Source organism: Geotrypetes seraphini, chromosome 9, assembly GCF_902459505.1.
Source record: "Geotrypetes seraphini chromosome 9, aGeoSer1.1, whole genome shotgun sequence".
Lineage (NCBI taxonomy): Eukaryota > Metazoa > Chordata > Amphibia > Gymnophiona > Dermophiidae > Geotrypetes > Geotrypetes seraphini.
The window spans coordinates 190,140,516-190,166,812 of record NC_047092.1 but is presented as its reverse complement, the minus strand read 5'-3'; the positions used below and the strand labels follow the sequence as shown (position 1 = coordinate 190,166,812).

Here is a 26,297-nt window from a genome sequence, read left to right as displayed (position 1 = left end):
CAAAAATCTCAAGCACGAGTACAGGATGTCCGGGGTGGTACTTGGAGAGACCTCCCAGGAAAGGGACTTGGGAGTTCTGATCGACAAGTCGATGAAGCCATTTACGCAATGTGCGGCAGCGGCAAAAAGGGCGAACAGAATGCTAGGAATGATAAAGAAGGGGATCACAAACAAATCGGAGAAGGTTATCATGCCGCTGTACCGGGCCATGGTACGCCCTCACCTGGACTACTGCATATAGCACTGGTCGCCGTACTACTCGAGAGGGTCCAGAGAAGAGCAACTAAGATGGTTAAGGGGTTGGAGGAGCTGCCGTGCAGCGAAAGATTAGAGAAATTGAGCCTCTTCTCCCTTGAACAGAGGAGATTGAGAGGGGACATGATCGAAACATTCAAGGTATTGAAGGGGGACAGACTTATTAGATAAGGACAGGTTGTTCACCCTCTCCAAGGTAGGGAGAACGAGAGGGCACTCTTTAAAAGTTGAAAGGAGATAGATTCTGTACAAACGTAAGGAAGTTCTTCTTCACCCAGAGAGTGGTAGAACACTGGAACATTCTCCCGGAGGCTGTCATAGGGGAAAACACCCTACAGGGATTCAAGACAAAGTTAGACAAGTTCCTACTGAATAAGGACATACACTGGTAGGGCTAGTCTCAGTTAGGGCGCTGGTCTTTGACTAAAAGGGCTGCCGCGTGAGTGGATTGCTGGGCATGATGGATCACTGGTCTGATCCAGCAGCGTCATTTCTTATGTTCTTAAATCAGCACAGTTGTCAAGAAGTGCTTCTTCAAACTAAAATTCATACGGTTCATCACTTTGCTCCTTGCCCCCCCCCCAACCAATCAACATTCTCATTCACTCCTTAGTCATCTTACACATTGACTATTGCAATTCTTTGTGCCAAGGTATAGCACAGAAAGAAATTTGAGGATTCCAAATCTTGTAAAACACAGCAGTAAAATGTATCTTCAAAGCGAAAAAATTTGACCATGTTACGCCCTCTCCTTCACGGTGCCTATTGGCTCCCCACTACACATCATATCACCTACAAAATACATCTCCTTACCTTCAAAACTAAACGCACAAATATTCCAGCCTTCATCGATAAACATCTGATTCCATACTCTTCTTCCAACGCTACGATCCAACAATCAGAATTTATTAGTAATCCCATCCATCTGCTAGTTATTTTATGATACCACTCGAAAGACAATTTTTTTGGTTACCGCACCTTCATAGAAACATAGAAATAGACGGCAGATAAGGGCCACGGCCCATCCAGTCTGCCCACCCTAATGTCCCTCCCCTATCTTTGCCCTGCGAATAGATCCCATGTGCCAATCCCATTTGGCCTTAAAATCAGGCACGCTGCTGGCCTCAATCACCTGCAGTGGAAGACTATTCCAGCGATCAACCACCCTTTCAGTGAAAAAGAATTTCCTGGTGTCACCTCGTAGTTTCCCGCCCCTGGTTTTCCATGGATGCCCTCTTGTTGTCGTTGGACCCTTGAAAAAGAAGATATCTTCCTCCGCCTCGATGCAGCCCGTAAGATACTTGAACGTCTCGATCATGTCCCCCCTCTCTCTGCGCTCCTCGAGCGAGTAAAGCTGCAATTTGTTAAGCCGTTCTTCGTATGGGAGATTCTTGAGTCCCGAGACCATCCGGTTGGCCATTCTCTGCACTGACTCCAGTCTCAGCATATCCTTTCGATAATGCGGCCTCCAGAATTGCACACAGTATTCCAGGTGGGGCCTCACCATGGATCTATACAATGGCATAATGACTTCCGCCTTACGGCTGACAAAACCCCTTCGTATGCAACCCATGATTTGTCTTGCCTTGGATGAAGCTTGCTCCACTTGATTGGCAGACTTCATGTCCCCCACTGACGATTACCTCCAAGTCTCGTTCTGCTACCGTTTTTGCTAGGATCTCGTCATTAAGGGTATAGGACTTGCATGGATTTTGGCTGCCCAGGTGCATAACTTTGCATTTTTTGGCATTGAAGTTGAGTTGCCAGGTCCTAGATCAGCGCTCCAGTAGGAGTAGGTCGTGCATCATGTTGTCGGGCATTGAATCTTCGTCCGTTGTGCATTTGCCCACTACATTACTTAGTTTGGCGTCATCGGTGAATAATGTTATCTTACCTCGAAGCCCTTCTGCCAGGTCCCTTATAAAGATGTTGAATAGGATCAGGCCCAAGACTGAGCCCTGTGGCACTCCACTGATCACCTCCGTCATTTCAGAGGGGGTGACGTTTACCACTACCCTTTGAAGCCTACCTCCAAGCCAGTTCCCAACCCATTTCGTCAATGTGTCACCTAATCCTATAGAACTCATCTTGCTCAGCAACCTGCGGTGTGGTACACTATCGAATGCTTTGCTAAAGTCCAGGTACACGATGTCCAGGGACTCCCCAATATCCAGCTTCCCCGTCACCTAGTCAAAGAAGCTGATCAGGTTGGATTGGCATGATCTCCCCTTAGTAAATCCATGTTGATGGGGATCCTGTAGATTCTCCTCATCCTGGATCTTATCCAATTGGCGTTTGATTAGGGTTTCCATTAGTTTGCTCACTATCGATGTTAGACTCACTGGTCTGTAGTTTGCTGTCTCCAGCTTTGAGCCTTTCTTGTGGAGTGGAATGACGTTAGCCGTCCTCCAGTCTAACGGGACGGTGCCTGTACTAAGGGAGAGGTTGAAGAGCTTGGACAGTGGCTCTGCCAAGACATCACTTAGCTCCCTAAGCACCCTGGGGTGTAGGTTGTCAGGCCCCATTGCTTTGTTAACCTTAAGCCTTGACAGCTCATCGTAGACACTGCTGGGCGTAAACTCTAAGTTTCTAAACGGGTCAACTGAGCCAACCCTTGTCTGTAGTTGAGGACCAAGTCCCGGTGCTTCTCAGGTGAATACTGAGCAGAAGTAGTTATTTAATAGTTGGGCTTTTTCCGAATCCTTTTCCACATAGTCTCCTAGTGGATTCCTGAGACGTACTATCCCACCTGAGTTTTTACTTCTGTCACTGATATACCTGAAGAAGGATTTATCTCCCTTCTGGATGTTCTTTGCTAGAGACTCCTCCATGTGGAATTTAGCCTCCCTGACTGCTGTTTTGACGGCTTTTGACTTGGTCAGGTAGTCTGCTCTAGAGTCCTGTTTCCCCGATTGTTTGTAGGAGATGAATGCTTTTTTCTTCTCCTTGATGAGGTCCGAGATCTCCTCAGTAAACCACAGCGGCTTGTTGATCCTTTGCCTTTTACTTACTGATTTAACATAGCGGTTTGTTGCTTCCTGTATGGTGGCTTTCAGAGACGACCACATTCCTTCCATGCTATTGGTTTCTGCTTGGCTTTGTAGCGCCTGGCGAACAAAGGAACCCTACCCCTAGATATTAGATTAAAATCTTCCCTGGAAAAATGCCAATCTAAAATCAAAACCTCTCTCTTTAAAGACTCCTTCAACACCTAAGGTTAGACTTCTCCATCAAAGATTGACAAATGCATCAGCAGAGATTGACAAACGCTTCTCAAGAAGCGATTCCCATCCTACTGTACTCCTCCTTTCCCCCTCCCTCCCATTTTCTTTATTTTTATCTCAATGTAATTCTACTCCCAGTGTCCTTATCCTGTTGGTCTATGTTAGTTCATATCTCTCATTAAAACCCAATTATACTATTTTATTGTACGTTATATTGGTTTTATTTCCTTTTAAGTTATATTTTACTACAAAACTTATTGTAAACCTTTTAGTTATTGCTTGATAGACGGTATATCAAATAACTAATAAACTTGGAAACTTAGGATTCTGGTTCCCCACCTCCCCAGACCCCAAATCGCTATTTTTTTATTTTCAGATTTTGTTTATTTTTGCCGTTTTTGGTGCAAATTCGGTGGCAGCGGCCATTTGAATTTTAAACAATTTTTTTTCTAAGTTTTATTTCTGCCTCAAAAGCCCTCGATTTAATTAAAAATAGTTTGGGATGGACTTCCCAGCCACTAATCTGTCGGATGTGTACCTTGGTTGCGCTGGATTGGTGCTATATCTGGAGGAGGGGTGAGAGCTTTGGTCTTTGCCTCCTTCAGATCCCCCAGTGCTGGGGAGCCAGCCTGGGTCTGTGATTTCTGGGAAATTTTTTACCCAGAGGCCATTCTGGAGTTGGCGTCAAATGCCTGCATTCTGAGTCTGAAGTCTCTTGTGGCATGGTGCGAGTGCCTCAACAAGGCCCTGCAATGCTCACGGTGTAGCTATTCACTGGAATTTTTCTCAGCTCCTCTGGGAAATGTATTCTTTGGACCCAGCTCGTTGGACGCAGCCGGCGGGTGCATCTTGTTTCCTTAACTCAGTTGCGCCAGTGGCAGAGCTCCCTTTCCAGGAGCCCTCTCGTCCGGCTCTGGCAGAGCTCAATTATATTATGCCATTCGGATATTATGCCACCTTTATCTCCTGACTCTGCCTTTGTTTTGGATTCAGCTGATTCTCTTTCTGGGACTAATCTGGGTGCAAGGGGCGACTCGCTTGGATAATGGGATTTTTGGGGGAACTCAGGATTGCAGGCAAGCTCTTCTGTCCCTCCATAGACACTGCCATTGCTTTGGTATGTCACCTAGCGCAGTGTTTTTCAACCTTTTTACACCTATGGACCGGCAGAAATTAAATAATTATTCTGTGGACTGGCATCTGTCTGTGGACTGGCATTAGTCCGTGGACCGGCGGTTGAAGAACACTGGGCTAAGTCGTGGGCCAGACCCCACCCATCTCTACCCAATCTCCACGCCAGACCACGCCCCATAATAGTACTAATTGTAACACTATTTTTTCCATTCATTTTTCACAGATACACAATATAATCTTACTAGTATTTAAGCCCATTACATTAACGGGTGCTAGAATAGATGTCTGTCTGTCTTTCTCCTGCCCCCCTGTCTCTTTCTTCCTTTCTTTCTGTCTCTCTCCCTGCCCCGTCTATCTTTTTTCTTTCTGTCTCTCTCCCTGCCCTGTATATCTTTCTTTATTTCTTTCTATCTTTTTTTCTTTCTGTCGCTCTCCCTGCCCAGACCCTCACTGAATAGCCCGTTACATTAACGGGTGCTAGAATATATGTGTGTGTGTCTGTCTTTATTTCTTTCTCTCTCTGTCTCCTTAGCCGCTTTCTGTATTTCTGTCTTTATTTCTGTCTTTCTTTTGGCTGTCCACCACCAGCCCTTGCATGCTCGCCCTGTCCATTCTCCCTTCCTTTTATCTCCCCTGTGTCCACCACCACCCCTTCACTGCTCCCCTTATCCAGCAGCAGCCCTTCTCCCTTTGTTTTACCTCCCCCGTCCATCAGCACCTCTTCCTGCTCCCCCTGTCCAGCAGTAGGCCTCCCTTCCTTTCCCCCCCGTCCATCAGCACCTTTTCCTGCTCCCCCTGTCCAGCAGTAGGCCTCCCTTCCTTCCCCCCCAAGCAGTCTGCAATAGTTACATTTTTGAACTTCTATACATTTTTTAATGTTTTCACATAAAAAGCAATCACCTCACATACATCGCTGGCTCAAACTCCAACTTCCATTTCTGCTGACATCTTTGTCTTGGGGATGTTTACACCCAGGAGCCACTCCTGGTAGCAATTTGCACAAATAGAAATATGGTGCAAATCCTCGCACCTATAGTTAGGTGCATATGCCCCTTATTCTGTAATGATGTGTGCAAATGTAAGGAAAGCCCCCAATCCGCCAATAACTCTCCTATTTCCATGCTCCCTCTCCCCCCCCCTTTTTTTGGCATCATGCATAAAATTTAGACTCAAATCCTGTGCCAAAAATTACACACACATTTAAATTAAATCTAATTAATGTTGATAATTGCTTGTTAAGAAGGCAATTTTCAGAGCTAATTGACTTGTTATTAAATGAAGTGGATTGCAACGTCAGAGAGGCTTTCGGTTCAGGCTCAGGATGCCCGTAGGAGCCACTGCCTGTGGCTTTGTGCACTGAATCAGTGAGGAAGAGGGAGTTGATTCAAAGAAAACGCCGCATTGATCCCACTGTGGACTGGCGGTTGAAGAACACTGTTTTGGGCCTGATGCACGTGCTGGCCCTGTGGACCAGCAGGAAATTTCTGTGGACCGGCATCAGTTCACGGACCGGTGGTTGAAGAACACTGACCTAGCGTACTGAATCCAGAAGGTATCTAACAGAATGGAAGATTAGGTTTTCACCTTCGATAATCTTCTTTCTGTTAGGATTCAGTATGGCCCGCCCTCTCTGTGTAACTTCAGTTGTTCTGAATCTCCCTCGTTTTGCCTCAGTTATTCTCGTTGTAGGCAGAGGCCTTCTAGCCACTTGACGGATCCAGTGGGGATTTTTTGCCTTTCTGTGAGTATAAGTTACCAAAGGCTGTTTCATGTGCGTGCTCGTTGCACGCAGCAGGTTAGTTTTACATTGTTTATCAATGGTTTTTCTGTGTTGCCGTTGGGCCTGTATATTACTTGTTTTCATGTTTTGCAGAGCAGACCTGTACAGAAATTGTTATGTTGCTGGGGAACGAACTTCCCATGTACTCTCTTATCATGAAGTTGTTCAGGTATGTTGCTTGCTTTGGGACTAAACTGAATCTAACAGTGTCTATAAGTGGGGTGAGCATGTGCTCAGAAAAATGTGTGGCTTTCTGCAATGCCCGGATTGAGGATTGGGCTTGAAATCCTAGTGTACTGAATCCTACAGGTACTAACAGAAAAAAAGATTATCAAAGGTGATAACCTAATCTTCCATTACATTCTGGTTTTACTGTGTCCCCAGAAAGCTAGATTTCCTATACCCAGGTCAACATGTTAATGTGAATTATTGCAAATTAATGCACTTACATGATTCAACAATGTGGTTTAATGCAAACCTCATTGTTGATGGGCCCTGTTTTTAAAGAATGCATTTAAAATGCAAATTAACACAATTTAGATGCTTTAATGTAGGTCAGTAAATCCATCAAACAAATTAACACCGCAGAAAGCACCGAAGTAACCCTTTCAACTCTGTAACTCTTCTGGAAATGTCCAGATAATCTCTTATGTAATCCGCCTTGAACCGCAAGGTAATGGCGGAATAAAAGTCACTAATGTAATGTAATGTAAATATAGGCTTGAGGCAGTGGGGGATGAATTGACTTGTTTGAGGTTACAGAATGTGAGTAGGATCTGAACTTTGTACGTCGCTTTGAAATTTTTTGATAATGCAATAAAATCAAACTTTTATTAAACTTGAAACTTGCTGCTAATCATTAGGCTGTATAGTTTTAAGTTTTTGGTTTTCTAGCCTAAGAAATAATGCTTCACTAGCTTTTTGGTCTCTTCAGTCTGATGAAGATTGTATACAGTCATCAGAGGAGCAGGTGGGACACTGATTATCATTGATCTGTCTTTGATACCCCCCTCTTTTTTTTTTTTTTAGGAAGCAGAGGAATGGTTCAGAGTCTGAATACACAGAGAAGTTGCAGCAGTACAGTGAGTACAGCGGTGTTTGTAGAGGCAGTCGCCAAGTGGTAGGGATGAAGGAACATAGGGCAAGTGCAAAGGTGGTGGGTGCCATAGGCAAGACTTTCAACCTTACACCACCTTCAATTAAATTTTATACGCCCCCCCTCAAAGATTATGATAATTAAACTCTGAAGTTATGTTCCATCCCCTTTATCATCTTGGTCATCTACTTTAAACTTTTTCTAGTAATGCTATATATTTCTTGAGATAAGGAGGCCAGAATTGAACGCAGTACTCCAGGTGAGGTCACACCAGAGGCATTATAACGTTCTTAGTCTTGTTAACCATCTCTTTTTTAATAATTCCTAGCATCTTGTTTGCTTTTTTGGCCGCCGCCACACACTTGGTTTCATCGTATTGTTTACAACAATACCCAGATCCTTTTCTTGGGTGCTAACTCCCAAGGTGGACCCTAGCTTCTGGTAACTGTGATTTGGGTTATTCTTCCCAATGTGCATCACTTTGCATTTGTCCACATTAAATTTCATCTGCCACTTGGATGCCCAGACTTCCAATTTCCTAAGGTCTGCCTGCAATGTTTCACAATCCGCATGCATTTTAACAACTTTGAACAACTGTTAGTGTCATCTGCAAATTTAATCACCTCACTCGTCGTTCCAATTTCCAGATCGTTTATAAATAAGTTAAATAGCACTGATCCCAGTACAGACCCCCCCATGGTACTCCACTCTCCTCCATTGAGAAAAATGAACATTTAACCCTACCGTCTGTTTTCTATCCAATAACCAATTCCTAATCCACAACTGAACTTTGCCACCTAACTCATCACACCATTAGCACACATAATTAGAAATATATCCTAGTGGCCAGACAAAAATAGACTTGTAAATATAGAATCAAATTTAATGATGATTTGCCTTTTAATAGCTGACTAGTTAAGGTATCTCCCCAGGACACACCCCTTTATCAGCTCTCCTTTGTGGGTAGAAATGCAGATCTTACTTGGAGAGAAGAACATAAGAATTGCTGCTGCTGGGTCAGACAAGTGGTCCATCGTGCTCAGCAGTCCGCTCACATGGCAGCCCCCAGGTCAAAGACCAGTGCTCTAAATGAGTCCAGCCTCACCTGCGTACATTCCAGTTTTGCAGGAACTTGTCCAACTTTGTCTTGAATCCCTGGAGGGTGTTTTCCCTTATAACATACTCCAGAAGAACGTTCCAGCTCTCCACCACTCTCTGGGTGAAGAAGAACTTCCTTACATTTGTACGGAATCAGTTCCCTTTTAACTTCAGAGAGTGCCCTCTCGTTCTCTCTACTTTGAAGAGGGTGAACCACCTGTCTTTATCTACTAAGTTTATTCCCTTCATTATCTTGAATGTTTCAATCATGTCTACTCTCAGTCTCCTCTTTTCAAGGGAGAAGAGGCCCAGTTTCTCTAATCTCTCGCTGTATGGCAACTCCTCCAGTCCCTTAACTATTTTAGGATGATGATGTGGAGGAACTGAAAAAAATCTCGGTGAATCTGGATGATGTACTAAGCCAAATCGACAAGTTAAAAAGTGATAAATCACCTGGACTGGATGGTATAAAGCCCAGGGTAATAAAAGAACTCAAACATGAAATTGCTGACTTGCCGTTAGTAATCTGTAACCTGGTGCTAAAATCGTCTATAGCAGTGTTCTTCAACCTTTTTACACCTATGGACCGGCGGAAATAAAATAATTATTTCGTGGACCGGCAAACTAATAAGACTGAAATTTTTAAAAACCCCATTGCCGCCCCATCCCCGCGAGCTCGGTCCCATTAACCATCTGATCCCATCCGCACAAGCCTCAAATAGTTATGATTTTATATTGAACATATTTTATTAAAGTATAAAAAGAAACAATAGTCTGTACAATTGTCATTTTATAAATATAAATAATACAGGGCAAGGATCAACAAAAACCCCATCTCCCCTCCCCTTCACATATATCCCCTCTACTATCAAGAAAACTGAATAAGCCAAATTATTACAGAATGCTACACAAATATCATGCTAACAGAATACCACAGTCACACATGGCAGGAATGGTGTTAGGGGAGTGGAACTAGGGCAACTGCCTCCTGGTCAGAGAGAGCCCTAAGCCAGCTGGAAACTAAAGACACACTGCCTGGGCTTTGCACGCCCCAGTTATGTCTAACATCAGCTCTAGCAGGATACATATTTTAAATCTGATATATTCTAATCACAAGATAGAAATAAAATTATTTTTTTCTACCTTTTGTCGTCTCTGGTTTCTGCTTTCATCTTCTTTTCACTCTCTTCCATCCAGTGTCTGCCCTCTGTCTCTTCAATCCAGCATCTGCCTCTTCCATCCACTGTCTGCCCTCTACCCCTCCCCCTTCCATATGGTATCTGCGTCTTTCTATGCCCCTCTCTCCTACACCAGATCTAGCATCTTTGTCCCTCTTTCCTTATTTTTCATCTGATCCCCCTTCCCAGCATCAATCTCTTTCTACTTTGTCATTCCTCTGTCTCTCCCCTTTCCCTCATCTGATCTCTCCATTCCATCCTGACTCCTTCCCCTCCTCTAATCTCCCTGCCAGCTGTTTCATTCCATTGTTCCTCCTCCCCTGTCCAACAGTACCTTCTCCCTTTCTTCCTCCCCTTATCCAACAGTAATTCTCATCTCTTCCCCTTCTCCCTTGTCAGCAGTAGCCCCTTCCCCTCCCTTGTCCAGGAGTACCCCTTCTCCCTTTCCTCCTCCTCTTATCCAACAGTAACTCTCGTCCCTTCCCTTTCCCTTCTCCCCTGTCAGCAGTAGCCCTTTCCCCGCCCTTGTCCAGGAGTACCCCTTCTCCCTTTCCTCCTCCTCTTATCCAACAGTAACTCTCGTCCCTTCCCTTCCCTTTCCCTTCTCCCCTGTCAGCAGTAGCCCTTTCCCCTCCCTTGTCCAGGAGTACCCCTTCTCCCTTTCCTCCTCCTCTTATCCAACAGTAACTCTCGTCCCTTCCCTTTCCCTTCTCCCCTGCCAGCAGTAGCCCCTTCCCCTCCCTTGTCTAGGAGCACCTCTACTCCCTTCCCTCTCCAGCAAATGTTTCCTCTATATAGGCTAGTGGCAGCTCTGTGTGCTTTTAACTTCGGCACACAGCTGCCCCTAAGCAGTATTTTAGCTGCGGTTTCATGAGGCAGCCTTGGGGCCTTTGGTAGGCCGGCCCGCTTTGATGATGCGATATGGGCCGGCCTATCAAAGGCCCCGAGGCTGCCTCATGAAACTGCGCTAAAATACTGCCTAGGGGCAGCTGTGTGCCGAAGTTAAAAGCACACAAAGCTGCCCCTGCTTGTCTGGGGGTGCAGAGACATACGCGGCAGGAGTAGGAAGTGGAAGGCAGGAGTGTCGGCATAGCGACGGCAACAGGAAGTTGCACGTCAGCTGACGCCGGCACTTTTTGCTGTGGCTGGGGACCCGAATCCTTTGCGGACCGGCAACATTTTTTTACGGACCGGCAGTTGAAGACCAGTCTATAGTATCTGAAGATTAGAGAGTGGCCAATGTTACGCATATTTTTAAAAAGGGCTCTAGGGGAGATCTGGAAAATTACAGACTGGTAAGCCTCACTTCAGTGCTGGGCAAAAACAATTATAAAAACTAAAACTGTAGAACACGTAGACAAACTTGATTTAATGACATGGAGTCAACATAGACTCAGCAAAGGGAGATCTTGCCTCACCAATTTGCTTGACTTCTTTGAAGGTGAGATGAATGACTCTGCAGTTTAATTTAATGACTACTCAAAAGGCAGCCCGAGTCAGGGAGGATTGGTCTGCTGTGCTCTTGCTCTCCCACTGAGCTTGGTTAAGGTGGTGACTCTGATGGCTGCCTATTTGACAGAGGAAGGGTGACTAACTTTATTCATAGATTGTGCAATAATTTTATTCTTTATATGATAACTATCATGTGTCTAGTAACCGTGGGCTCCTGAGGGGAAGTACTCCACCTGTTATAAATACAGTCACTGGCTATCAATGAAACATGAGAGGAAATGTACAATTATTAGCTTTGACCGTGAGAGCTATTATCACAGGGCAACTGAGGGCATTAATAGAGGAGTCATCAAGTGGCCTGCCACTCGGGACTCAGGCCCAATGTCTTGGAATTGTCTATTTCTACAGCCAGAAAACTTTGCTATGAATTTTTAAGACTCTTAGACCATTATTCTGGTTCCTGTACTCCCAACTGAAGTAATGCTGCTCAGGGTTAGTCTAGAGTCTACTACGTAGGTTCACATGCACAAGCTCACTGCCTCTGATCTGCTTAGCCATGCAGAAAACGGACTGGCTACTACAGGACTGGCTTTAGAATCACTGCATGACAACAAGAACCAGTTTTTGGATATAATTATGTTTTTATGGCTTTTATTGAATAAATTCCTGCACCTTGTACATTTTCTGCAGTTTCTGTTGCTGTCTTTTTGCCTCCGCTTCTATCTCTACAACATCACCAATATTCACCCCTTCTTCTCTGAGCACACTACCTGGACCCTTGTCCACACTCTTGTAACCTCACGCTTAGATTACTGCAATCTACTTCTAACTGGTCTCCCTCAATGCCACCTCTCCCCCTTGCAATCTGTGCAAATCTCTGCTCCACGACTCATCTTCTACCATCCTCGTTACACTCATGTCACCCCTCTCCTTAAATCACTTCACTGGCTCCCTATCCGCCTTTGCATTTAGTTCAAGATCTTATTGCTGACCTACAAGTGTGTTCATTCTGCTGCCCCTCAATATCTCTCCTCTCTTCTCTCTCCTTATTCATCTTCCAGAGAACTCCGTTCCTCAGATAAGCCACTCTTAGCTTTACCCTTCTCCTCCATTGCCAATTCCAGACTTCGTTCCGTTCATCTAGCTGTCTCCTATGCCTGGACTAAATTACCCAAGTTTATCCGCCAAGACCCTTCCCTTACTTTGTTTAAAAGCAGACTGAAAACCCACCTTTATGATATATGTTTATTTTATTTTTCATTTGATAACCTGCTTAATGCAAAAGGTCAAAGCGGCTTACAAAATAAAATCAAAATCAAAAGGAACACTAATGTTAAAAGAAAAGGTAATACAATCAAACAAGGAACACATACAATCAAAATAAAATAAAACAATATACAGTAATTAAAGTTTATAATAAACTTACTAATGCCTGTAGTTTCATTCAGATTACCCCACGAAAAGCTATATGAAAAAAAATAATTCTTCAAAGGTGATTTTAATTTTAAAAAGGACTGCTCAGCTCTAATAAAAGGTGGAAGATTATTCCAAAACAGTGGTGAAATTAAAAAAAATATGCTGAGCAGAGTATAAATTTGTAGTGAGCCATTTTTGGAGAAGGAAGAACAAGTGTTTTGGAATCACGTGAACATAATAAACTTGAAGGAGTATAAGGTACAGTAACAAGCTTAAATAAGATGGCTGTGAAAGATGAAGAGCTTTAAATGTTAGACACACAATTTTAAACTGACATCTAAACTGTAGGGGAAGCCAGTGTAATTGTATCGTATAGCTTTGCTTTATATAATAGCCTCACTGCAGAATTCTGAAGAGTTTAAAGATGACGTAGATTGGATGAATTACAATAATCAATTCTTGATGTTACAAATGCATGAATAAGCGTATTCTGAGCTTGAAAATCTAAAATGGAACTAATAGATCTAATTCTACATAACCAAAAGTAACCTTTCTTAAGTACTATCATGACCATAGGAAATCAGTTCTTCTGATATCCCTTGATCTATCGGCTGCCTTCGATACGATTGACCATGACTTACTTCTCAAAGGTCTCAAAGATAGCAGGATAACTGATTCGGCTCTTCTCCGGTTTTCCTCCTACTTTGCCGATAGGAACTTTCAAGTCCACTCCAAAGGAATCTCTTCTGCCCCAATCTTTCAAACTTACGGTGTTCCAGAAGGTTCTATCCTTTCCCCCCTATTATTCAATATCTTAGCCCCGCTTCTGACATTAGCTCAGATTTATTCCATTTTCCTACGCTGATGACATCCATCTCCTTCATCCACTCAACCCGGCCAATATCAATGACATTCAAGAAATCAATTCTAAACTTGACAAAATCAGCTCGGCTCCGAACTAACAGACTCTCACTAAACGTAGCTAAATCACGAGGGATTCTATTCCCATATAAAAATAAAGACTCTTTAATCGGACAGATATCCATTGACTCAATTCCCCTCCAAATCGAACCCAAACTCAAACTACTAGGAGTCACTTTCGATAAAGATCTTACCTATCACGATCATATTAGCTCCCTAACCAAAAACTGTTTTTACAAACTCCATTTAATTCGATCTATAACCTCCGTTCTAGAACTCACCTCGATCCAAATTCTAACTCACTCATTAATCATCTCACACATAGACTACTGTAACTCTCTTTACCACGGCATAACTCAAAAAGAAACCCGTCGATTACAACTAATCCAAAATACTGCGATCAAACTTATCTATAAGGCCAAAAAATATGATCATGTTACCCCACTTCGCGAGTTAAACTGGCTACCAGTCTCTCACAGAACATATAAAATTCTTCTTCTAACCTTTAAAATAACAACCCCCCACCTTCCTGCTTTTATTGACCAATATCTCATCCCACATACCCCTCCTAGGGTCCTTAGATCTACGAATCAGATCTTACTGATAGTCCCCTCTATCAAGGACCTCTACTATACTAGAAATTCCATTTTTTTCAGTAGTCGCACCCTCGCTCTTGGATGCAATGCCACTTTATCTTCACAGTGAAAATTCTCTTAATAAATTCAAAGCAAACCTTAAAACTTTCCTTTTCAAAGATGCCTATCAATAATGCACTTAAGAACCTATTAAAGGGGGAAAAAATGCTTTTAAGATGCGACATCCCCATCTCCCTTCTGTTACTTCCTAACCCTCTATCCTTCCTTTTATTTTTATTTACATATTGTAATTAAAACTTCTCTATTCCCCAGTTCCTTTCGTTTCTAATAAGTCTAATTTTGTCTTAGTCTTAGTTTTACCCCCTCTTTATTTTATTTTAACCAAATTTCTATATTAGATTTTACCAATTTGTAATATTGTAAACCATCCAGATACATGTGATGATCGGTATATCAATATTGCACTCCTATTGATCACAGTTATATCTTCTTAAATATATTATTTCTTAAAACTAATAAGATAATATGAATATATATCATAAGGTGATGTGCTCAGACCTTTTACCCAATAAATAGTGTAGTCACTAAAATGGGTTTAACAAGGGGACCATCATTGCAACCACCTGTCCCCGCCCTCCCTCAATATTCTTAGCCTGTTATAACACTGAGATAGTACTTATCTGAATGGGGAGGCTTAGTGTAGATGAACTTGTCTTTGTTAAACCTCATCAGTGACCAAATTAAAGTGTTAACGTGCAGTGTTAAAATCCACAACCATGATTTCAAAATTCTTTCCCGTCCCCCCGACTCGAGTTTCGTTTCCTTCGTCGGGGAGGGACACTATAAAAGAAAATACACTAGTTAGATCTACTTATCATTGTTAGATTTATAAAAGATCTAAGCTATAGCTATTATTACTGTTGTTTCAATTAAAGACTATTCAAAGTGATGTGTTAACTGAGACCGGCAAACAGAGGTCAAACTGCTTCAAAATCTGGGAACCAAGTACCTCCTATTACCCTGAATCTATATTTATATAGAGCGTTGAACGGAAGAGGTTGGATTATAAACTATCCCGGATGTTAACTCTGCCTGGGGAGTATCATAATGCATTATATAGCTAACCAATCTATATCTGCATTTAAACCCTGTGGGTGCAAGGTCTGCCAATTATATATGAAACGTTGTTCTTTTTGAATTAATTGTTTTGATATATTACCTCCAGTGTCATGTATTTGTACTAACACCGTGTATTTAAGCTCTTCCACTGTGTGAGAATTCTCCATCCAATGAGATACCAGGGGGGCGGAGACACGATTTTTCCTGATGTTGCTGAGATGTTCTATTATTCGTGTTTTTATCATGCGTGTAGTTTGTCCTATGTATAATTGTCCGCAGGGGCATTGGATACAATAGACAACCCCTTTTGACCGACAATCTGTTCCTGTGTTGAGTGTGAAGTGTCGTCCGCATCCGGGTATTCAAATGAGATATTCATATTATCTTATTAGTTTTAAGAAATAATATATTTAAGAAGATATAACTGTGATCAATAGGAGTGCAATATTAACGTGAAAAGTCACAGTATAAAACATAATATCTCCCCATTTATATCACACTAGATCGGTATATCAAGCCATAAATAAACTTGAAACTTGAATACTTGAGAAATTTGCAATTCGAAAGAAAACGAATCAAAGACAACTCTTAAATAACAAAATGAATTGACAGGTTGTAGGTCGATTCTAAATAGATTTATACCAATCTTAGTTTGGAACATCAGTCCAATTATCCAACAAACAGTCATTTTTCCTGGGTTAAGTATCATCCCATGCGTTTTAAGCCATGTTGAGATTGCATCGGTATATCGTTGTAAAGGGACTAAATCAATATTAAATGGAGAGACTGCAAAGGTCAGTAAAATATCAGCATATATAAATGCCTTGATATGAAATTCCTGAATCGAGGTTGCAAGCGGGCTTAAAAAAATATTCAATAGTAGAGATGAAAGTAGCGACCCTTGTGGGACTCTACAGTCCAAATTAAACAAGAACGAGGAAGACGCTGTAGGAGACACTCTAAATTTTCTTCCAGTAAGGTATGATTTAAAACTAACCACTAATACCTATTGAAGCTATCTGGGAAACTAGTAATGAATGCATGGTTCACAAGATCAAAGGCTGATGAGAGATCAAGAGAGGCTTGCAAAACAATTCTTCCAGCATCCAGATGTGGATGCAGCTCACTGTTCAGAGCTGCTGTTGTAGTTTCTGTACTGTGATGTGTTCAAAATAGAGAGTTGCGCGGGGACAGAAATGCCACCCATCCCCGCCCGGATCCTCTCCGTCCCCACCAGGATCCTCTCCGTCCCCGCAAGGAATTACCTCCATCACTGCCCGTCCCCATAAAAAGCAGCAATTATTTCTGACAGGATCATCAATTCCACAGTTTCTTTTGTGTTTGCGCTGCTGTTTTCCTTGTGGAATCTCTTTGGTGGAACCCTTTTTTTGTTTTCTGTTCAGGTAATTAACTTATAAACCCCCTCTTTTACTAAGGCTGACGTATCCGCTATATTATATGGACGAACCCTGCTTCCAAAGCCTTCCATCCCCGTGGGAGTCCTGTTGGCTAGAGGGGGGGTCCCCGTGGGAGTCCCGTGGGCTAGAGGGGGGTCCCTGTGGGAGCCCCGTGGGTTAGGGGGGGATTCCCGTGGGATTCCCGCGATCCTTGTTCCCGTGCAGACCTTTAGTTCAAAATCCTGTATGACAAGAATGTAAAACTAATTTCTTGTCAATGAGATCCAGCAATTGTTCAAATACAATCTTTTCTGTAATTTTAGAAATAATACCGGGATTGGATATTGGGTGGAAATGTTCAGGAAAATAGTCTAAATTCAAAAGATTTTTTGGAATTGGGGACATATTTGCAATCTTTCAAGTTGAGGGAACGATCCCAGAAGAAAGACTTCAGTTCATAATCCTACTCCCCACTGCCCACCAACCCAGGCAGCAGATTAACCGTTCCCCTTAACTGTATCCATGACATCCAGTTTGTCTGTCTTGTCTGTTTAGATTGTAAGCTCTTTGGAGCAGGGACTGTCGTCTTTGTGACTGTACAGTGCTGCGTACTTCTGGTAGCGCTATAGAAATAATAAATAAAATATTCCACCATAAACTGTGCAATTATTAGCTTTCACTGTGAAAGCTATCACAGGGCAACTGCATTATAGAGGAGTCCCCCAGTAGCCCAGTATATTAGAAAGAATGTGAGCCCACCAGGACCAAAAGGGAAAAATAATTGAGTACCTGAATGTAAGTGGTATATAAATACAAAAATTAATAAGTAGAAGTAGATTTTTGTGACTCACCTCTTAAGGGTATCATGCAGCCATGACTGTTCAGTGGTTTCTAGTGGATGGAGAAATGCACTGTGCAGCTGTTCTTTGAGGCTTCTCAGCCAGCTCCTGACCCATTTTGTTACCAGGTTAGGGTCAGTAGAGCAGCCAGGGGGATCCTACCGGACAACTTAACACGATTATATTGAACACATTTGGTTGGAGCTCGGGTGACACTCTGATGCTCTTTTTTTGATACTATAAATGAGAGTTTGAAAAGGATAATGGCTTTTATAAAACAGACTGCTTATTGGCAAGAGTTTGTTACTCATTTCATGTTTTATTTTCTCAAGGAGGTAAGTTAATGCTTTTTCTACTAACTGGCTCCCTTTTCTACAAGCACGTTCCTCTAGAGCAGTGGTTCCCAAATCCTGTCCTGGGGGACCCCCAGCCAGTCGGGTTTTCAAGATATCCCTAATGAATATGCATGAGAGAGATTTGCATACCTGTCGCTTCCATTATATGCACATCTCTCTCATGCATATTCATTAGGGATATCTTGAAAACCCGACTGGCTGGGGGTCCCCCAGGACAGGGTTTGGGAACCACTGCTCTAGAGTTTAAAGGGTTTCAACTCTCCTCTTAGTTGGCTACTGTGTTGGAAGTTTCAGTTCCAGCAGTAGGATGGAGGCTGGGAAAAAAATCTCATCCTGAGCTGCTTTTATTTCTTTTGGATCCTATTGAGCAGAGGAAAAGTTGTGACACAATGGTTCTTTTATTTACTCTATATTAAGAGTCGATATTTTTGAGTTGTAGGAGCAGTAAGTCTTTGCTCTTGAATGTTTAAAAAAATGGAAAAATCTTGCCTTTTTCTTGTGAAACTAATAACGATATCTGCAACGTGATTTTATGGATGCCATTATTTTTAGTCTGGGTCTTAGTATGGCACTTCATGTGAATTCCACTCGTATCTTTGTGTCAGCTAGCACATTTCTATTCTGTTAATAAGTGTAAGGCTTTTGGGCATGTAACTTGATATGAACAAACTGTTAGCAGCTAATAGATGTATTTACCAAGTCCTCAGACACCTAAGACACTACTTGAACTGATTTCGTGTCCTTACTGGGGTGACGTGTTCATCATCGGTCTCGTTTGATTTTTTTTTATGCAGACAATGATACCGTATTGTATCTATATGGTGCTGTACATACCACCTCATGCACTCCGTTCCAATTGGTTATTCTTGGGTTTGTTTCATGATGATTGACTTTCTGCCTTGCTTCATCCTTTTTTTTCCCTGTTGGATACTATCAGAAATATTGTCTAGAAATAGTCTACGTCCTTCCTTGCCAATTGTGCCTGGAGGAAATGTGTGTTTGCCTTGCATGTGTTTTTTTGTTATGAACTTCGAGTTCCACCATTCTTGGGCACTGCTTTGTAGCATCCTGCTTGTTCTGGACTAGTCTGGTATGGCTGTTAAGGAAGGAAAATTCACATCTTAACTGATTATTTTCTTTCCTTTAGTCCTACCCACCCTGATTGATCTTATTTCCTCTATGTGGAGTGTTTTCCTCGTCATCTTTTTTTGCAGATTTCATTGTTTTTGTTTTCAGGCTTCTTCAATATGATCACTCCCATACAACTCGTGAAATAAATAGATATCAGTAGACCATATGCCTCTTGTCTTGGTGTAGGTCAGTTTTTCAACTGGTGTGCTGCAACTGCTTCTCAAGTGTGCCACGGAGGCCACAGGTATCCTGCGAGCATAGACATTGATACGCTCCAAAATCCTTCCGGCATTCTGGCATTTCCTCCATACCTCCCTTTCCCTTGTTCCATCCTATGGATCCAGCATAGTTTTCTTATCTTCCTCTGCTCCTTTGGGCCTCCATACATGCAACAGGCTCTCTCTCTCTGGCCAGCCCTGGGGTCCTTCCCCCTCTGTTGCAACTTTCTGTTGCCATGTGGGAAGAGCAACAGCTTCAGGCCAGCTGGAGGGAGTTATATGTAATTGCTGCTAGCCAGTGCTGCAAATCTGTAGGTCTGCAGGGATGTGGACAGTGGGAGGTAAGAAAGCATTCTAGACCCATGGTGGGAGGGTAAGAAGCTACACACGGAAGGGAAGCAAGAGGAGAAAATTCTAGATATGAAGGAAGTATGTAGGGGGGGGTTAAAAAGCACCTGTATAGAAGAGAAGGGAGAGGGGAAATTGCACATGGATGGAAGGGGAGAGGGGAAGATGCTGCAAATGAATTATGTGTTTGTAGTGCATATCTGGTCACTTTAGGTTGGTTTTTGTAACTTAGACCAGTGTTTTTCAACCTTTTTACGCCTATGGACCGGCAGAAATAAAATAATTATTCTGTGGACCGGCATCGGTCTATGGACTGGCGGTTGAAGAACACTGGGCTAAGTCGTGAGCCAGACCCCGCCCATCTCTACCCAATCTCCAACCTAGACCCCGCCCCATAATAGTACTAATTGTAACACTATTTTTTCCATTCATTTTAAACAGATACACAATATAATCTTATTATCAACACATAATGGTTAACCACAAAATTAAGTACACAAGTACACTGACAGCAGATGTAAATTCTCAGAATTGACATAATTCAATCACTAAATTCAAAAATAAAATCATTCCCCCCTACCTTTGTTGTCTCCCTCCCTCCATGATATGGCTTACCTTCTGGCCTGCTCCACCTGGCCATTTTATGCCGCCCCCGGTATTATCTTCAGGCCGGCTCCTTCTTCCTCACTGATGCAGTGCATAAAGCTGCAGACAGCAGCTCCTTGCGTGTCCCGTGCCTCATCTGGAAGCCTTCCCTCTGACGTTGCAACATCAGAGAGAAGGCTTCCGGTTCAGGCGCAGGATGCCCGTAGGAGACACTGCCCGTGACTCTGTGCACTGAATCAGTGAGGAAGAGGGAGTTGGCTCAAAGATAACACTGCAATGATTGCACCGTGGACCGGCGGTTGAAGAACACTGTTTTGGGCCTGATGCACGTGCTGACCCTGTGGACCGGCAGGAAATTTCTGTGGACCGGCACCGGTCCACAGACCGATGGTTGAAGAACACTGACTTAGACCATGTTTTAAATGGTCTTAAGTCACAACGTCCAAGTTCTGTCGATCCTGTGCTGTATAACTTTCAGATGGATGGAAAGGAAGGGGATGATGGGAAATGCTGCATGTGGATGAAAGAGAAGTGCAAACTAGATTTGAGAAGGAGGATGAAATTAGAAGAAAGTTGAATGTGAAAGATCAGTGCTAAAGATGGTCGAAAGGTAGGAAATGAAGAAAGGAGAGACAAAAAAAATACCCAAAATCAAATGGGCAGGAGGTCCTGAAAACAGAGCTAAGCTCAGAGCAAAAAAGAGCAGAACCATGACCGGGAGCAAGATAATTAGAAAAATAAAATCTCCAGACAGCAAAGGTATGAAAATGGTTTTATTTTGTCTAGTAAATGAATTTTGTCAATTCAAAGAAATTGCATCCGCAAGGGTCTTGAACTGTACAGGACGACAGGAATTTTGGTGCTGCAGAACCCAGTATCTCTGCTTTCAGTTTTGTCTGCAAATGAGTGAAGGATTCTGCTGGCATTTGATGTCTGTAACAGTTTTTCCAGTTTCACAGAGCAGTTATTGGTGCTCTAATGAATGATTACTCCTGAAGGTTGTAGATATAGGTGGGGATAGAGATTACTTGCAGAAATAGGTGAAGATGGAATGGGAGCCTTTTTGTGCCTTTGGCATTCAAAGTGGTGGGCACTGGAGGATTAGGTGACTTGCCCAGGTTCACGAGGAACAGCACCAGGATTTGATCTTAACACTTCTGTGTGCTGAGGCAGCAGCTGTACCAGTGAGCCACACCTTCCTTAGAAGAGACAGGAAGGTATTGGTTAGATTCCAGTTGGTGTGCCTTGGCAATTTTTGCACCTTCTAAGTGTGCTGTGGGATGAAAGGTTGAAAATCACTGGTGTAGTATTGGATTGTTGCTTTCAACTTTCAATGTTGAGCAAAGGTATGGTTTTAAGAACTATTGCTTGGTTATTTGAAATACTGAACATTCCATGATTGCAAGATACCCTTGCAGGACAAGTTACAGAAAGCTACTTTCCTTCTTTGTCTCCATCCATTGGTTGACAGACATAGAAATATGGAAACATGAAGGCAGATAAAGGCCAAATGGCCCATCTAGTCTGCCCATCCACAGTAACCATTATCTCATGCTAGACTACTCTGGTAGGATTAAAGGAAAGAAAATTATTAGGTAAGACACAAATTTTCTATGCCTACATATAGAACCACGAGCCTAAGAGGGTTGTAATGGAATAGAAAACTACTTTCAAATTCAATGAGTGGGAGAGGCCAATTAGTATCAACCCAACTCTTGCCAGCAAATTCTAAAACTGCAAAGGGTAGTGAGAATGAGGATTCCTGCTGGGGAAAGATTCTAAAGGGGAAACATCCTAATATTAGCCTTTATAGAAAAAAATTAATACTTTGTCTACCCATTTAAATCTCTCACTAGCTGCCACTAATTTACGTGGGGAGAGGCGTGGAGGGGCATAATCGAAAGGAACGTCTAAGTCCGTTTTTGTCTAAGTCGCAAGTCATCCAAAGTAAAAAACAGCTTAGGACACATTTTTGAAAAATACATTCAAATTTTTTTTTCGTTTCAAAAATCGTCTAAGTATACGTCCTGCCGATCTGATCATCCAAGCTGCTAAATCGTCCATCTTTATACCACATTTTCGTGCAAGTCAAAAACGCCTAGAACAAACCCTGTTGGACATGGGAGGGGTCTGCAAAGTGATGGACTGAACACCCAGACATGGCACCTAAATAGTGGGGTACCTTACAGGGCACTGCTGTGAACTTCACAAAAAGGGTGCCATGTCATCATCTCACTATAGCTCCCCAAACCACCTCCAGAATCCCCTAGACCCACTTATCTACCACCCCAATAGCCCTTATGGCTACAGGAGCCACTTATATGCCAGTACAAAAGGGTTTTGGGGGTGTATAGGGGAGTGCACATGTTTCAGTATCAATGCAGTGATTACAGGAGCTTATGGGCATGTGTCCTCCTTGCCATGGGTCCCTAACCCACCCCAAGATGGCTTAAGATGTCTCTGTGCAGCACAACTAGGCTTTCCTATGCCAGGCTGCCAGGTGATGATGTTCTGGAGGCACAGTTTTCAAGTTGTGATTAATATTTTTAGGGGAGGGGTTGGTGATCACTGGGGTAGTGTGTGGGGGTCTGTATTGTGTTTGCAGTGCTTATCCAGTCACTTTAGGTGAGTTTTTGTGACTTAGACCATGTTTTAAATGATCTTAAGTCACAACGTCCAAGTTCTGTTGATCCTAGAAACATAGAAAATGACGGCAGTAAAGGGCCATAGCCCATCAAGTCTGCCCACTCTAATGACCCACTCCCCTGGCTTTACACCAGTGGTTCCCAAACCCTGTCCTGGGCGACCCCCAGCCAGTCGGGTTTTCAAGATATCCCTAATGAATATGCGAGAGAGAGATTTGCATACCTGTCGCTTCCATTATATGTAAATCTCTCTCATGCATATTCATTAGGGATATCTTGAAACCCGACTGGCTGGGGGTCACCCAGGACAGGGTTTGGGAACCACTGCTTTACACCCTTAGAGATCCCAAGTGAATATCCCATTTTCTCTTAAAATCTGACACGCTGTTGGCCTCGATCACCTGCAGAGGGAGTTTGTTCCAGTGATCGACCACTCTTTCGGTGAAGAAATACTTTCTGGAATCACCATGAAATTTACCTCCCCTGATTTTTAGTGGATGCCCTCTGGTGGACGAGGGGCCTATAAGACGGAAAATATCATCTTCCACCTCGATACGACCCGTGATATATTTAAACGTCTCAATCATGTCTCCTCTCTCTCTTCGTTCCTCAAGTGTGTACAGCTGCAGTTTATTTAGCCTTTCTTCATACGGGAGATCCTTGAGACCCGAGACCATTCTGGTGGCCATTCGCTGAACCGACTCAATTCTCAGCACATCTTTCAGGTAATGTGGTCTTCAGAATTGAACACAATACTCCAAATGAGGTCTCACCATGGATCTGTACAACGGCATTATGACTTCTGGCCTCCTGCTGACAAAACCTCTACGGATACAACCCATCATTTGCCTTGCCTTGGAGGAAGCCTTTTCCACTTGATTGGCAGTTTTCATGTCATCACTAATGATTACTCCTAAATCGCATTCTGCCTTGGTCCTAGCCAAGGTCTCACCATTCAGTGAGTAAGTTCTGCACGGATTTCTTTTACCCAGGTGCATTACTTTACATTTTTTAGCATTGAAGTTTAGCTGCCAAGTCGATGACCATTGTTCCAATACTAGTAGGTCCTGTTTCATACTGTCAGGCAAAGTGCTTTTACCTACTATGTTACACAGTTTGGCGTCATCGGCGAACAATGATATTTTTCCTCTAAGCCCTTGGATCATATCTCCTATGAATAAGTTGAATAGAATCGGGCCCAAGACCGAGCCTTGTGGCACTCCACTGGTCACATCCGATGTTTTGGAGGGGGTACCTTTTACCACCACCCTCTGAAGTCTACCGCTTTGCCAATCCTTAACCCATGCAGTTAGTGTTTCCCCTAATCCCAGCGATTTCAGCTTGTTCAATAACCTGCGGTGTGGGAAGCTATCAAAAGCCTTGCTGAAGTCCAGGGACTCCCCTGCATCCAGTTGACTTGTTACCCAGTCAAAGAAGCTAATCAGATTTGATTGGCAGGACCTGCCCTTGGTAAATCCATGTTGGTGGGGATCACGTAGACTTTCCTCGTCTAGGATTGTGTCAAGTTTCTGTTTGATCAGTGTTTCTATGAGTTTGCTCACTATGGATGTGAGACTCACTGGTCTGTAATTTGTTGTCTCTGTCCTGCAGCCCTTTTTGTGGAGTGGAATAACGTTAGCTGCTTTCCAGTCCGAGGAGACTCTTCCCTTGCGTAGTGAAAGATTGAAGAGCTCGAATAATGGTTTCGCCAGGACATCACCCAGCTCTCTGAGCACCCTGGGGTGTAGGTTGTCTGGTCCCATGGCTTTGTTCACTTTGAGTCTTGAAAGTTCGCAGTATACGCTACTGGGCATAAACTCGAAATCTTGAAACGGGTCTTTCTGGCTTTCCCTTGTCCGTAGCTGAGGACCGGCTCCCGGCGCCTCACAGGTGAAGACTGAGCTGAAGTATTCATTAAGTAGTTCTGCCTTAGTGGAGTCTGATTCTGCATATTTCCCGTCCGATTGTCTAAGGCGTTCTATCCCATCTTTGTTTCTTTTCCTGTCGCTAATATACCTAAAGAAGGATTTATCCCCTTTCTTAATATTCCATGCTAGATTCTCTTCTATTCAAAACTTGGCCTCTCTGACTGCCTTTTTGACAGCTTTAGACCTGTCCAGATAGTCTTCTTTCGCCTCCCGCTTTCCTAAATGTTTGTAGGCAATAAATGCTTTTTTCTTCTCTTTAACGAGATCCGAAATTTCAGTACTGAACCACTGGGGTCTTTTATTTCTCCGACGTTTGCTTACTGTTTTTATATAGCGATTTGTTGCTTCGTGCAGGGTGGATTTCAGAGTTGACCACATAGCCTCCGCATTGTCTGCTTTTGCTTGGTTGTGCAGCTCCCGATGGACAAAGTCTCCCATGCGGTCGAAGTCTGTGCCTCTAAAGTTGAGGACCCTCGTCGCTGTGATTGATTTAGAGAAACCTTTCTTGAGGTTAAGCCATACCATGTTATGGTCGCTGGAGGCCAGCATATCGCCCACCGAGACCTCCAAGATGCTGTCTCCGTTGGTGAGTACCAGGTCCAGTAACGCCTGGTCTCTAGTGGGCTCCAATACCATTTGTTTGAGTCGTGCACCCTTTATGGAGGTTAATATTCTTCTGCTGCCACATGTAGTCGCAGAAAGTGTGTTCCAATCTGCATCGGGCATGTTGAAGTCCCCTAACAGTACTGTGTCCCCACGCAAAGTGATGTTCTCTATGTCATAGATTAATTCCATATCTTTGTCTTCCTGTTGTCTTGGAGGTCTATATACCACACCAAGGTGCAGGCATTTATCGTTCCCTCTGGCCAGGTTTACCTAGAGGGATTCCCCGGTGTATCTAACATCTGTGATTCTGGTAGTTTTGATGTTTTCCTTAGTGTGCTACCCCTCCTCCTAACTTGCCCTCTCTGTCACGACGAAGTAGGTTGTAACATGGAATAACCATATCCCACCCGTGCGAGTCCGTGAACCAGGTCTCGGATATTGCCACCATGTCCAAGTCTGCGTTCATTATTTCAGTCTTCAGTTCCAGAATTTTATTGCCTAAGCTGTGTGCATTACATACATAGCCCTCCATACCTGTCAAGAGAGTACCTTCCGAGTTGGTGTGACCCCTAAATTATCATGTATAATATGGGTACTGACCTTGGACTCAGAAGTGTGGTTGTGACTCACCTTCTAAGGGTAGTTACTTACTGCTCTGGAATGTGAGTGTGTGCCCTCCCACAACTTACCTAGTTTAAAGCCCTACAAAGTAGGCGGGCTAGTCGATGCTGTATAACTTTCGTTTATACTTGCAGTACGACTAAGTCTAAGCTAGCCCACGTCCCGCCCAACTCCCGCCCTCGACATTCCTCCTGACACGCCCTGTTTAGCTCTGGTCATTCAGTGGCACAATGAAGGCCTAGGTCGTTTAGAAATACATCCAAATCCCGATTTTATTATCCGCACTTGGACGTATTTTGGCAATGTTCATCCAAGTGCCGACTTAGGCTGGTT

The 26,297-nt window shown here is 43.2% G+C and overlaps 1 protein-coding gene across 1 annotated transcript in view; it reads left to right on the top strand.

The window, feature by feature from the left end:
- EPHB3 (EPH receptor B3) overlaps positions 1 to 26,297 on the top strand; it is a 123,317-nt gene that overhangs the window by 71,294 nt on the left and 25,726 nt on the right. Inside the window, exon 9 of the mRNA XM_033958035.1 lies at positions 7,423 to 7,475. Within this exon, the coding sequence (XP_033813926.1) occupies positions 7,423 to 7,475 (53 nt within the window). The remainder of the gene's footprint in view (positions 1 to 7,422; positions 7,476 to 26,297) is intronic.